We start from the raw sequence: 13,150 nt of genomic DNA on the forward strand, positions 1-13,150 counted from the left end.
AAAGCCTCCTCCGCGAGGGAGCCCCAGTTCCTCCAGTGCCGTGTGTCGTGGTGGTGGGTGGATCAGCGGGAGATCAGCGGGATGTGTGGGGTGGGGCACCACTTGGCTCCAGGGGGCCATTTCTCTGGGCCCTTGCCCACACTTTGGATATTGATGGGAAGAGGGATGTAGCACCTTCTCCAACCCCTGGCTTCCCGTTGGACTGGATGCTTCTTTCCAATGTTTCTTCTGTCTTCTCTGAAGAATGAAGAAGAGAGCATGGGGCTGGTGAGGCCAGCCTGGGAGCAGGGAATAGCCATGGGGGGCTGAGGGCTGGGACGTCTGGGAGAAGACACCGTTGTCCTGCTGCTACAGGAGCTGAGCTCTGCGACCACCTAGGCTTGGCTGTGGTCCCCAAAGTCACCTTGAGACGGCTCCCGGGACCATCTCCTTGGGTCCTTGAGCCAACCCAGGGGAAGGGAATCCTCTTAGCCCCCTACAGTCGGAGACTGCTAGCTGACCATTCATTTCTGGGAGAGAGAGAGCAGGCGGCTGCGGTGGCTCCTACCCTCTCTCCCAAGTCCATGATTGCCTGTGCCCGAGACAGGTCCTTGGAGGAATGAGCGGGAGCCCTAGGGGGCTGTGATCTGCAGGCCTCAGGGCCGCCCACTCCGCTAGCCACAGGTGATGCGTCTGGTCTCCTGATCTTGAGTGTCTCTCTGAGGAGCTGAGAACCTTCTGGGGGTGGAACCCAGATGCCCTTGACTCTCCCTTTCCTTTTAGCTGTGACCCTGGCAAGGCTCACTCTGCGAACAGTGCTGATCCGCCTCACAGCGCAGGGCTTGTAAACAACTCAAGTCCTTCAGTAGGGGGGCCACGGGTGCCATCTGTCCTCAGGGATTGGGTGAGTCCAGCTCCCGCTCCTGCCTCTCCGGATGGGCTGCTTGACCGGCCCCGCAAACGGAGTCCTCTGCAGTTCCAGGGAAGTGGGGCTGGGGTACTCACTGAAGCTCGGTGGTTGGGAAGGAGCAGGCGTCTGCTCTGCAATTTCTTCAAGCTACTGATTTGGGGAAGCTAGGGCCTAACTTCCTCGGTGCTGCCTGCCCGTGCCCCCCTCCCCCCCACCCTGAAGCCCTCCTGACGACACTCCTCTCCCGCTCGGTGACCCGTGCCAGCTGGGCTGCCAACTACTCCAGGGAGTCACTGTGTTCCAAGCCCAGGTCGCTGACATTTGTTGTCTGAAGCTCGTCGGCCTCCTCCTCCAGCTCCTCTTCCTCTTCCTCTTCCATCTCATCCTCATCCTCTTCTTCTGTGCCATCCAATGAGTCCTCGTGTGCGGCCATCATAGCCTGCTGCATGGCCATGGTGGCATTGTCTGAAGACAGGGACTGCAGGTTGTCCAAGTTGATGGAACCTACGTGAGAGAAGAAGGCAAGGGTCAGGCCCAGGAATCTCGGTGTTGGGTAGAGGTGTGCAGACTGGCTCATGGGGTGGTGGACAATTCCCAGGCACGATGCCCCCCGCCCGTGCATTTGTTGGCCACTCTTGGCCTCATCTCCAGCACCCTTAGGTGCTCCTAGTTACCATTTACTGAGCATCTTCTATGTAAGTACGTTAAATACCTTGACTTTCTAACAGTTCTGCTCGGTAGGTATTATTCCCTCCATTCTAAAGAGGAGGAAACTGAGTCTCAGACGGTTAAGTCATGAGCTCAAAGTGCCAGTCAGTCAGGAGTTGGGATTCTCTCCTTGGTCAGTCTGGCTCAAAGTCTGTTTATTTCCTCGATGCCTCACGTGGCAATTGCCCATCGCACGGGACCTTGAACACAACCATACAGATGCACATGAAGGTATGTGCGTGCACACGCAAACCTCCACTTCACTTCCCACACAGAGCTATCTTCACGTGCCAAGCTATAAAATGTCTGGCTTATTGAATTATTCATTGTGCACCAGGCGACCGGCAATTAGAAAAGTGTATATGGAGGGTGTGATGGAGAAGCTGGGAAAACAAAGCTCTTCCTGGCCTCCGTTCACGAGCCAGCTGCCTGCTTCAGTATTTATAGATGGCCCTCGCTCTTGGAGAGCCGTGCAGACGCTCATCGGCGCTAAGGAACTTTCGGGAGGGTGTGGGAGGGAGGAGGGGGCTCTGCCGAGCCGTCATGGACTCTGATGACCACAGCCTCCCACTCATCTTTGTGAGGTTGCTTCTGGCTTGCTAAAATAGATGCAAAAACATCCCCTTCTCTCAGGCTTACACACATTCTTTGATGGAGATTGTGCGGGGCTCACTATGTGACAGAGCCCCCAGTGCCGCTCAGGCAAGTAGATGTTCACCCCTTGCATGTCCGGGGGGGCCTGCCCACCAGCCTCAGTCTAGGGCACGCTCATCTCCCAGTCTCACCATCAGGGTTTGTCCCTGGGGCGCCGCCCTGCTGCTGCAACACCCCTGCAGCAATGGAGTTGGGCCAGAATCTTTGGGTGGGCCGGTGCTGCGATTTGATCTTCTTGGCTTTGGGGGCAGGGTCTGGGTTGCTGGCATCAAGCATGGGCTGCAGTATGCGCCTCCGGGCATTGATGAACCTGCCCAGGGGTAAAGGTAGAGACCTGGTTAGTTGCCTCCGTATTGCGGTGTGTGTGTGTGTCTGTGTGTGCGCGCGCGCTCACGTGTGCATGCGTGTACATGTGCAGGGAGCGCAGAGCTGCACCCAGACTCTCAGCTGCCGATCCACTGTATGGAACAGAGTGGGGTCTGATCTAGGATGTGAAAGCCCAGCTGGGAGAAGAGCTCTGGGCACTGCCAAGCTCATAGAATCACCTGGAGGCTGGAAACCACAAAGCAGCTTGGGAGGAATGCATGAGGAGGGTCAGAAGTCTCGACTCAAGACTGGTCAGAATTGAACAGGGGAAGTAAGAGGCCCCTTGGAAGCACTAAACTCTGACTTCTCTCCAGAGGGCTCAGGGCTCAGATCAGGGGGCCCAACTCTTGGGCCATACCTTACTCTCTGAGGTTTCTATGGCAGCCCCGCCAGACACAGAGAAGGGGAAAACAGATCTCTGTGAGATCTAACACTCAACTGTCCCTCCTCCTTCCCCCTCCCAGCTTTGTAGGATGTTGTAGATTTTCAGTTCACATAGTTGGTGGGTAGACCAGATGACCACTGGCAGCTCCTTGCATGCCTGCATTCCTGTGTGTCTCTGTAGTACAGGCAGGGCAGGGTTTTCTTTTCAGCAAGAAGCCTCCAGCGACCTTCCTGGCACAATCTCCCAGCAGAGGGCGCTGATAAGCCGCAGATGAAGCTCTAGGCGGTTGGGTTGACCCTAGCTTTCTGCTTCTAGGCCAATTGGGAGGACTGCTGTGGTAACTGGGCTGGGTTGAGCTCTCTCTTTTCCCTGCTGTGCATTTCCCTGTTAAGCAAGCGGCCCCCTGGATCTGAGAGCCTTTGGGCAGGTAATAACTCACCAGTTATTTACTTGCAGGAGCGTGAGGTTTGTCTGGGCTGCGATCTGCCTCTTCTCATCCTCCGTGGGGTAGGGGTGCTGAAATGAGAGGTTAAGGAGTAATTTCAGGGGGAGGCCCAGGGCCCCCTAGAGACCATGCCTACATCACAGGCACTATCCTGGTCCAGGCAGCCCAGTGGCTTAGAAGCCCAAACTGGGACAAGTGCAATGTTTGTTTCCCAAAAGCAATGGGACTAGGGCTTGGGAGAGGCTGCCCCGTGCCTGTGGCTCCACATTTAGGGCCACCTGGCCTCAGTCCAGCTCGCCCCCCACCAAGATGGGGCACCAACTGGTTTCCCAAGAGTCAGTACAGTTCAATATTGATAGCTTCCAAGGCATTTTCATATCCTGACTTGGTTCTCATAGCCAACCCCCGACGGGCAGGTCAACATTATTAGTAATTGGATTAACAATGGCCTCAAAAGCCTATAGGACTATCTGAGACTGGTAAATGGTTATATGAACCAATTCAATTTATTTTTATTTATTTATTTTGTAATTTATTATTTTTTAATGTTTATTTTTGACAGAGCGCGCGTGCGTGCGCGCGCACACACACACACACACAAACACACATGGGGGAGGGGCAGAGAAAAGGGGAGACACAGAATCTGAAGCAGGCTCCAGGCTCTGAACTGTCAGCTCCAGGGCCCGACACAGATCTTGAACTCTTGAACCGTGAGATCATGACCTGAGCTGAAGTCGGATGCTTAACCAACTGAGCCACCCAGGCGCCCCACCAATTCACTTTAAACTAACTGGTATTTATTGAATACCTACTGTGTGCCCAGATTTATGCCGGCATCCCAGGAGACAGAAGATAAATATAATGATAACTCTAGTTGTATAATACTTGTAAAATGTTTTTGTGCACCGAATTTCATTTAATGGAGCATATCACTAAAACTTTATCAGGTAGCAGGTCAAGTATTGTTATTCCCACTTGATAGACAAAGAAACTGAGTGACTTCTCCAATAGTCCCCCAGTGGTGGCACCAGCCTGGAACTCAGTTCTTTTAATTTTGGTCCAGTCTTCCTGCCCTCACTTCATGCTGCCATTTTGTAAGACACAGCCTGTGTCTTTGTGGGAGTGAGTGAGTAAGTGACATCCCAGCGCACGTCAGTCCCTGTGCTGATTACGTGTTGCTTTCCCTCTCTTAGGTTGTGCTTCAGGAGGGCAGAGACCATGTCTTATTAATTCGTCTTAGTAATGTAGCCCCAGTGCCTTCCATGTGCAAATGACATGCAAATGACTGCTGAGGGAAAGAAAGCAGAGACAAAGCAATAGGTGTGATGGTTTGGATACTGGGCAGTATAAGGTTCAAAGAAGCGTTGGGAAAACTGCACAGGTCACATTAAGAATGGGAAAGTATTGGGTGGTAGTGGAATAGGGGTCCTTTTGGGTCCTTCTGGATGGTGAGCCACATGGTAACTGGGTCTATGCACCTTTGTGTCTTCCCCAGGTCCCCACGCCACAGCTTGCACCCAGTAGGCATGCCATAAATAAGTGTCTGGGGGGCGGGGGTCAGAGCCCTGTCTTGAAGTGAAGGGAGATCTTGGGGGCTCCTTGGGCAGAGGGCCAAGCTGTCCAGCCCCTGCAAGCCAGGACCATTCCTCATGATTGAGGTGGCTTTAGAAAGTGGCACTGGGCTTTCTGAAGTCCCAGAGACTGGGACTCAGAGGCTGGCTCTGTCACGACCTGCTGTGAGTTCTTAGGCATGTCCCCTTAACCCTCCACAACGATTAAATAAAATTATACTCGTGAAGTGCTCAACAGGAGGTTGCTCTTCATACCGGTATTATGGGATGGTGTTGGCAAGGTGTTTAAAGCTAAGGAATGAGTGTGCGAGCAACAGCCTTGGAAGTGCTCTCATTATCAGCGACAGAGGAAAGCCCTTGGCCTCAGCACCCCCTGACTGAAGCAGTCAGGGTCATGTGTTGTTGTAATTCACACCTCTGACCCTGATGGCCATGCCAGGGCAGCTGTGCCTTGTGATTCATACAATATTAAGATTCTAACAAGCAGGAAAACACATCAGTGTCACAGGAGCCAATTTCATCCTAACTGGGAAGGAACAGAGGGGGGCTGGGAGGAGAGATTGCAGGCTCCGGGGTAGGGGAGCAGGGGCTCAATGCTTCTGACACCTTTTGAGGAAAGGGCAGGGCCTAAGCCTTACATCCCTGCACGTGGAGTTTCAATTTCCCTACGCATGATAAGGAGCCAAGTAGCCTTGCTGTCCATGGCCAGGTGGTCTGAGAACACAGTAAACAGCATCGTTCTGGCCTTCCCAGGCTGCACCAAGCCCTTTCATGCCTTCTTGCCCTTGCACGTGCTGTTCCCTCCACTGCAAAGCTCTTTCCCCCACTTCTCCCTTGTGTGTGTTTCTGAGCTTCTGGGAAGACCTGTCACATCAAATTCTCTGTGAGGCATTTGCCACCTTCCTGGGGTGGAGTTAGTCACCGCTGTTTGAATACCTATATTAGTGAATTGAACAACAAAGTACCATATAGCGGGCGTATTCCATCGAGACGGTATAGCCCGCTCTGGGGCCCTATGTCTCCCTAAGATACTGAGAGTTGTTCGCAGGCAGGAACCCAGTCTTATCAGACAATGTATCTCCAGTGTCCAGCCCAGCAACAGGCAGAGCAGATGTTTGGTATCTGTATGGAACACAGGAGTGAACCAACACAAGAAGGAGATGGCTGACTTGTTTCCGGAGCAGAGCAAGGCGGTCCTCGCTAGCTGGGCTGCTTCATCAGCCCACAAGTGGTGGGGAACTCCAGCATCTTGGGTACTGGCAGTGAAAGGTACCTGGCTGTAAGAGCTCACAGTGTAGAGGGAAAGGCTACAGACACAGGAAGAAAAATACCTCTATTAAAGAGCAGTGTGTTGGTTTCCATTGGGTAGTAAGAGACGGGTGGGCTGGACTGGTCAGGGAGGACATCCTGAGGGAGGTGAGACTTCAGTTGGACTTTGAAGGATAGCCAAGCCATTCTAGCAAAGGAGGGGATTGGCCTTCTAGGGGGGAGACTTGCCCCAGGACTCACAGTTAAGCCAGTCAGATGCAAATGTCTTCCACTATTAAAGACCTCCAGGGCAGGAGATCCTTCAGCCTCTCATGGAACGATAATGTTTGCTGTTTCTAAGGAGGCTCCTGGTGCAGGCCTCCGTTCTAAGTGGATTTCGTAAATCCATAGATTAACATGCTCCCATGTAACGGAGAAGGTAAGAGGCAGTGTCACTGAAACTGGCTGGTTGTTCTCTTACAGATAAAGATACAAGCCTCTCATCCTCCCACAGTGCAAATGCCACCACGTAACCCTCCTGGAACCAGTATCTCAGGAGGCACGTGGTGGAGGCCATGGGGTGAGCAGCAGCTCTGGCCCAGCTCTGGGGACAGGTGTGTCGGCCAGAACATTCCTGGCACAGCATCTGAGTTCTCATGGGAGCAGTCCAGCTCGGACACGCCTCATACCAGATGATTCCTGAGGACAGAGTCAAAATAGTCCTGGGCCCTGGACAGACCTCGATTTGGTCAGTGCTACTTTTAGCACAATTGGAAAGGCTCAGGGCCAAGGACGGGACGAGGAATCAAATGAGATCGTGGTAAGCCATGAAGCCATAGTAGCTGCTTTCTTTTTTTTTTTTTTTAATGTTTTATTTATTTCTAGGAGAGAGAGAGAGAGACAGCGTGAGCAGGGGAGGGTCAGAGAGAGAGGGAGTTACAGACTCTGAAACAGGCTCCAGGCTCTGAGCTGGCAGTCAGCACAGAGCCCGACACGGGGCTTGAACCCACGAACCACGAGATCATGACCTAAGTGAAAGTCTGACGCTTAACCGACTAAGCCACCCAGGCACCCCCATAGTAGCTGCTTTCTGATCATTATTCGGAAGAATTCCTCTGGAGCTGTGGAGGGAAGCGGGCAGCTGCTTTTTGGGTGTAGATAATTCTTCCTCGAAAAAGAGACACAAATGGACCAGAAAACGACAGATTCTTCTCAGGGCCGGCACGGAGCCTCGCATGACTAGGCAGAGCTGCCTGGTGGAAAGGACCATGGCCTTTGGAGAGGTCAAGTCTGCACCCACCACTTACCAGCTACATGAGCTTGGCAACTTGTTGTTGCAGATCTGCCATCATTAGCTTCCTTGGCTTAACATGGAAATAACAAAAGAGTGTGTCCTTCTTGGACTTGGGTGCTGATCTACTGAGATAATGGAGGTAGAGCGTGTGCGCTTAAGGGACTCACTCTTTGCCTTGTAGTGAAACCCTCCCAGACACCACAGAGTCACCTGTTCTATCTCCAGAGAAGGGAACCACAGCATTTACGCAGAGGAGGTGCTTCATGGCGCCACAGCCGCCATCAGGAAGTTCCTCTGAAAGCTGACCTACACTCTTTCCCGCCTCTCTCTGATACCTTGCTTTAGTGCCTTAGGTCTCATCTGGCCTAAATTGAAGCCAAAGGCAACTTTCAGTTGGAAGAGTGAGTTCCTCCTGGGGTTCTGGGTTGGAAAGCAGTGTGGCCAGGGCTGGTTCATAGGTCCCTGGCCACTTCTTGCACCCTGAGACTGTCCTTCCATCTCCTAGCCAGGACACCTAAGCATGAAGCTGGCCAGTCACCGAGGAACATCACACAGGAAGTGTCAGACTCCAGTGTCAATGGGTTTGTGCTGTCGGTGAAGCAGGGCATGGAGCCAGTTTTCCTTCCCCACTTTCCCGCCATGACCAGCATGGCACTGGTGTTGACCACAGCCTTCTTCCTTTCTCTCTCCTGACCAACCTTGGACACATGCCCCATGGCAGCCCCAGCTCTGTGGACATGGCCTTGCTCTAGGATGGTCAGATGCCAACTGAACAGAGGCAGTCAGGATGGTGGTGGTGGGGTCCCTGAAACAACCCTATTTCATCACATCTGTGATGCCATCGATGGGGGGGTGCACCCTGATTTCAGAGAGATTAATTGGGGGGGGGGTGGAGAATGAGCCTTTTAGAATGGAGAGGAGTTTCTCTTTCTTACTGTAATTGACTTTGTGTAGACCTTCCTTTCTTCTTTCTCTCCTTTTTACTCCCTTCCCCCTTATAATTGTATACACACTAAAGTGTATAGCTTTATACAATATCACAAACACCCGTGTGACCACCACCCAGGTGAAAAAGTAGGATATCAGCCCCCCTCATGCTTCTTCCCAATCACTACCCCTGAAAGGTATTCTCCCCAAAGATAACTTGATTTTTATGGTTTTCTTTCTTTTCTTTATGGTTTTGCTATCTATGTCACATCCTTAAACATTATGGTCTACTTTCGCCTGGTTTCTGGACCCTATAGAGATGGAATCAGACAGCATGCAATATTTCACTCCGTGGTAGAGTTGTGAGATTCATCTATGGTGGTTCTATGCAACTGTAGCTATTCATTTTCATTGCTGTATAGTATTCCCTTGTAAAAATCTGCTGCCTCCCTGTTCTTCACCTTCCCGCAATCTCAGAACCGCTCTACCTCCCTCTGGTGTCCATTTCAGTCCTTCTTTCATGCTGCAGCAAGACTGATCCTTCTTAACCTTACCCCAGTCCCCCGTGCCTGCTCGGACACCTCTCCCGTGAACGTGAGCACTTAGCCTTCCCAGGGTCCCATGCACTACACGGATGATTGGTGTAGTTGTCTGTCACCCCAACTAGACACACTGTCTGCTTTTGAGGGGCCCACACCTTCCCTTCCACTCCCACCTCATCTGTGCTAAGGAAAATGCCTGGCACGCAGTAAGTGTTCAGTATGTATTTGTGGCCTGGATGATCGCAGGAACCTAAGTGGGTAAGTGGTGGTTACCCCCCTTCCCTGTGTGTCCTTGGGAGTGAAGACGAGCGAGAGAGGGTGGGGAGCATCAGGGGTTCAGACTTCCCAGGAATTCTACCTAGAATCTGCTGCCCTTACTTACAAAAAGGGCCTTTCCTGTAAGTGACTGCTCCACACATATTTGTGGGGAAGGGGTACTTGGGGTCTACAGAGGCACACTGGCCGGATTTCTAGAGCAGTGTTGGGGGCAGCACGGTGGGAAGTAGGTGAGAACGTGAACTCCAGAGCAGGGCTGTCTGGCTTGGAATCCTGGTCTCTCGCCAGCCCTTGGGCTTGTGACTCAGGCTCCTCTTCTGCAAAGTGGGGAAGAGAATTCCACCTGCCCCGAGCTGGTCATAAGGATGAAATGACTGACTGTTGGAAAGGTGCTCAGAACAGTGCCTGGCAGTCAGGCACTCGGTGAGTGTTAAATAAATAAATCACGAATAAAATCAATCTGCTGCTTGGCCCACGTGGCTCCATCTCTGCAAATGCCACAGGTTGTTCTCCTTGACAGATGGCAAGACACCCTCCCCCCCCTTCTTCCGTGCATGTTGAGATGTGCTCCTTTTTTGAAATGGTTTTATCTCCTGGATTCTGGGGCTGCACCAGCCCCTGTGCACACATGATGGGGTATTTCCTGCTAATCTGGGTCTCAGGCTTCTTGGGGGATTGCTGTGAGGCTGTACATCTGCCCTGGCCATTTTTCAGGATGAATCTTTGAGAGCTGCTGGCTCCCATGGAGGGTCCTGGGAAGCAGTGCATGCCTGTGGCCTCCTACACCCCCCTGCCCCCAGCCTTCTCGGGTGGGCTCCATCCAACCCTGCGGCTGCCCAATCTATTGTCAACAAGGCCCTGTCTTTAATGGAGACCACCAATCTCACCTCCTTCCCTAGGACTCGCTGCTGCTGAAGCAGCCCTGGGACAATGGCTGCCCTAGGGTACATCCCCAACACTCTGCATCTGTACTGGGGGAGTTGGAGGGCAGCTTCCAGGGGTCTGTGCTCCCTCCATCCCATGGTGAAGGGTGAGTGGGAGAAAACAGTGTCATGTCACCAGCAGGAATCCAAGACCTAATGTTTCTCTGGCACAGAGAGATGAACGCAGCCAAGACAAGGCTGGCCTGACTTCTTCTAGCTCCTGGTGTACCTTCCACTGAAGCTCTACAGGTCCAGGTGTCTGAGCAGTGGGGGACAGATGAGTCGTGGCACCATAAGGAGCCACATAGTTCCCCAGCTTCCAGGGGGGTGACTAAGGGGAAAGGAGGATTTCACGCTCATAACTCTAGAAGGAAGGGGTCACTCTCTTTGGTCAGCAAGAATCACAGGCCAGACAGGGGGCACCGATGGTCAATGGGGAGAGAATTCTCACCCAAACAACTCCTCTTTCTACTCAGTCCTGAATCCTGGCCACCCTTCCAGGCCCTGCCAACTCCCAGCACCTCCACTGAACTTGAACTTTGTTCATCAGCATCACCTGCTGGGCTTGTTAAAAACCAACACCTCCAGGGGCGCCTGGGTGGCTCAGTCGGTTAAGTATCAAACTTCGGCTCAGGTCATGATCTCATGGTTTGTGGGTTCGAGCCCTGTGTCGGGCTCTGTGCTGACTGCCAGCTCACAGCCTCGAGCCTGTTTCAGATTCTGTATCTCCCTCTCTCTCTGACCCTCCCCTGCTCATGCTGTCTCTCTCTCTCAGAAATAAATTAAAAAAAAAAAAACATTAAAAAAAAAACCCAACACCTCCATATTGCACAGAGCCTTAGAAGTTTCTGAGACCAGCTCTCCCACTGGGCAGGAGCCCGTGACACCAGTGGTTTCAATGATGCACCCCAACAACTTACAGGTGTGCAGAGATAGTGCCGGCTGGCTCAGTGGGGTCTAGGTCAGTGAGAATCCCCTGGCGGGTCTCCAGCTCCAAGCAGTGTAGTTGCTTTACTATCATTTTCTGTGTGCGCCATCTTGGGAAAGGTGGGGAAACATGGATCTGTGATGCCAATGGACATAGTGTGGCAGCCCTTTGCTCTGATGGTTGGGAAGGTCTTTCTGTTGAACTCAAGACTTCTCCCTACTTATCCAGAGAGCCTAGACTGTCCTCTGAAGTCACACAGAAGCCTATAGCACTGCCTCTCACTTCATGGATGCCTATAGTCTTCGGTTAACTTTGAACACTTACGGTACTCATAGTACTCTGTCAAAGTACCTGACATGTATTCTCATTGAATTTTCAAGGCACTTATAAAACAAGCATCATTATTCACTTTTTACACATGAGAAAACTGAGTCCAGAGGGGTTAAAAAACTGGCTCCAGGTTATACAAGCAATGAGTGGCAGAGCCGAGACTCACACCTCCTGTATCTTTAACCACGTCCACTCCACCTCTGGGCTAGACCATCTGTCAGGCACTGTGCTTTTTAAAATATTATTGATCATCTTCACCATAGGTGCGTATTATTGTCTCCACTTTATGAAGAGGAAATTAACATCAGAGATGCGAGTTGACCTGTTCAAGGTCATACGGTAAGCACAAAATGGAGCTGAGATCAATCTCAGGTCTGTGTCCCTCCAAAACCCTTGTTCCTTATACTATACAATGCTGGCCCTGAAGGAACAAATCTTTTCTACAGACCAAACATCCCCAGTCCCCTTAAACCAATCATCATATGACATGTTTCCCGTTAAGAGTCATTTGAACAGACATTTCCGCATCCTGGCTCCTCTTCTCTGGATAGAACCTGACAAAGTATATTTTGAAACGTGACCCTCAGTACTGGACACACTAACCTGGATGAGTCTGACCAACACAGATGGTCAAACCGAGCCCTCCATTCTCGGACCCCTGGAGTGTGGTGTGTGTGTGTGTGTGTGTGTGTGTGTGTGTGTGTGTGCTCCCACATGATTATATCATGGGCTGACCACTCATGGTTTGTGGGTGTACTTTATTCCCCCAGTTAAATTATCAGTCCCTTGAGTGCTGAAATCATGTCTCATACTGGAAACTTGGGTGTTAGTGGATAGATACGATCCTTAGAACTTCCATTACATTTCCCCATAGAACGAAGATATTTTGTTTTAACAGCTAGCTTTCCAGGCTAACCCCAAGGCCGATTTAGTTAGAGATCTGTGTGCTCCTGCAAGGAGCCCACAGAATTCAGGGACAAACAAGAGATCTCTCTCTAGTTTCAGGAGGCAGACCAGAGTGGAGTAAATTCTGAAATGGGTGAGCACAGACTTGGACCTCCTTCCTTTCCCTGCTGGCACTTCTGAGCACCTCTTCTCACCAGCCTCAGGACCCTCACGTGACCCTGTGGTCAGCCTTCCAAATCTGAAGCCTCTGGCCACTGGGATTTTGGGGTCAAATCTACTGAAACTAGATTCATGATGATGTAGATAAAACTTCCATCAGATTCTCGAAAGGTCAGGGACCTCAAAGAACAATTGTTAAGAACAATTGCTAGAAACCTTTCTCCCGGCACGCCAGCCTGGTTTGCCTCCTCTAAATGCTGTGTTAAAAAAAAAATCCTAATCTTCCTTTGCTACCACTAACAAGCATTGGTACTCCTCCCATGAAACTGATCTTAGCTGAGTGGGAGTAAAACAGTACGCTTTGGAACTAATTCATACTAAGCTGTGAAGGGATGATGGCATCCCAGTCTCTCCACAGGCATCTGTTTTTGACAGGGATTGGATACCTTTAAGTGGATCTCTCAATGAGTGGAATTTCAGATAGGGTGCCACAGTTAAAGGAAAAAAGTAGCAAACAAGATTTTCTGGAACAAAAATGGTCAAATCTCTCTCAGCTTTTTTTTTTTTTTTTTTTTTTTTTTTTCAATTTTCTTTATTTT

General features: G+C 51.2%; 1 protein-coding gene across 1 annotated transcript in view; it reads right to left on the bottom strand.

Annotated features, from left to right (window-relative positions):
• Nucleotides 1–6: 6 nt before the first annotated feature.
• PKNOX2 (PBX/knotted 1 homeobox 2) overlaps nt 7–13,150 on the bottom strand; it is a 310,367-nt gene continuing 297,223 nt past the window's right edge. Inside the window, exons 12-14 of the mRNA XM_077756512.1 lie at nt 3,442–3,518; nt 2,383–2,561; nt 7–1,393 (exon numbers count right to left, since the gene is read on the bottom strand). Coding sequence (XP_077612638.1) covers nt 1,167–1,393; nt 2,383–2,561; nt 3,442–3,518 — 483 coding nt within the window. The 3' untranslated portion in view covers nt 7–1,166. The remainder of the gene's footprint in view (nt 1,394–2,382; nt 2,562–3,441; nt 3,519–13,150) is intronic.

This window comes from Crocuta crocuta, unplaced genomic scaffold, assembly GCF_008692635.1.
Source record: "Crocuta crocuta isolate KB4526 unplaced genomic scaffold, BGI_CrCroc_1.0 scaffold172, whole genome shotgun sequence".
Classification (NCBI taxonomy): Eukaryota; Metazoa; Chordata; class Mammalia; order Carnivora; family Hyaenidae; genus Crocuta; species Crocuta crocuta.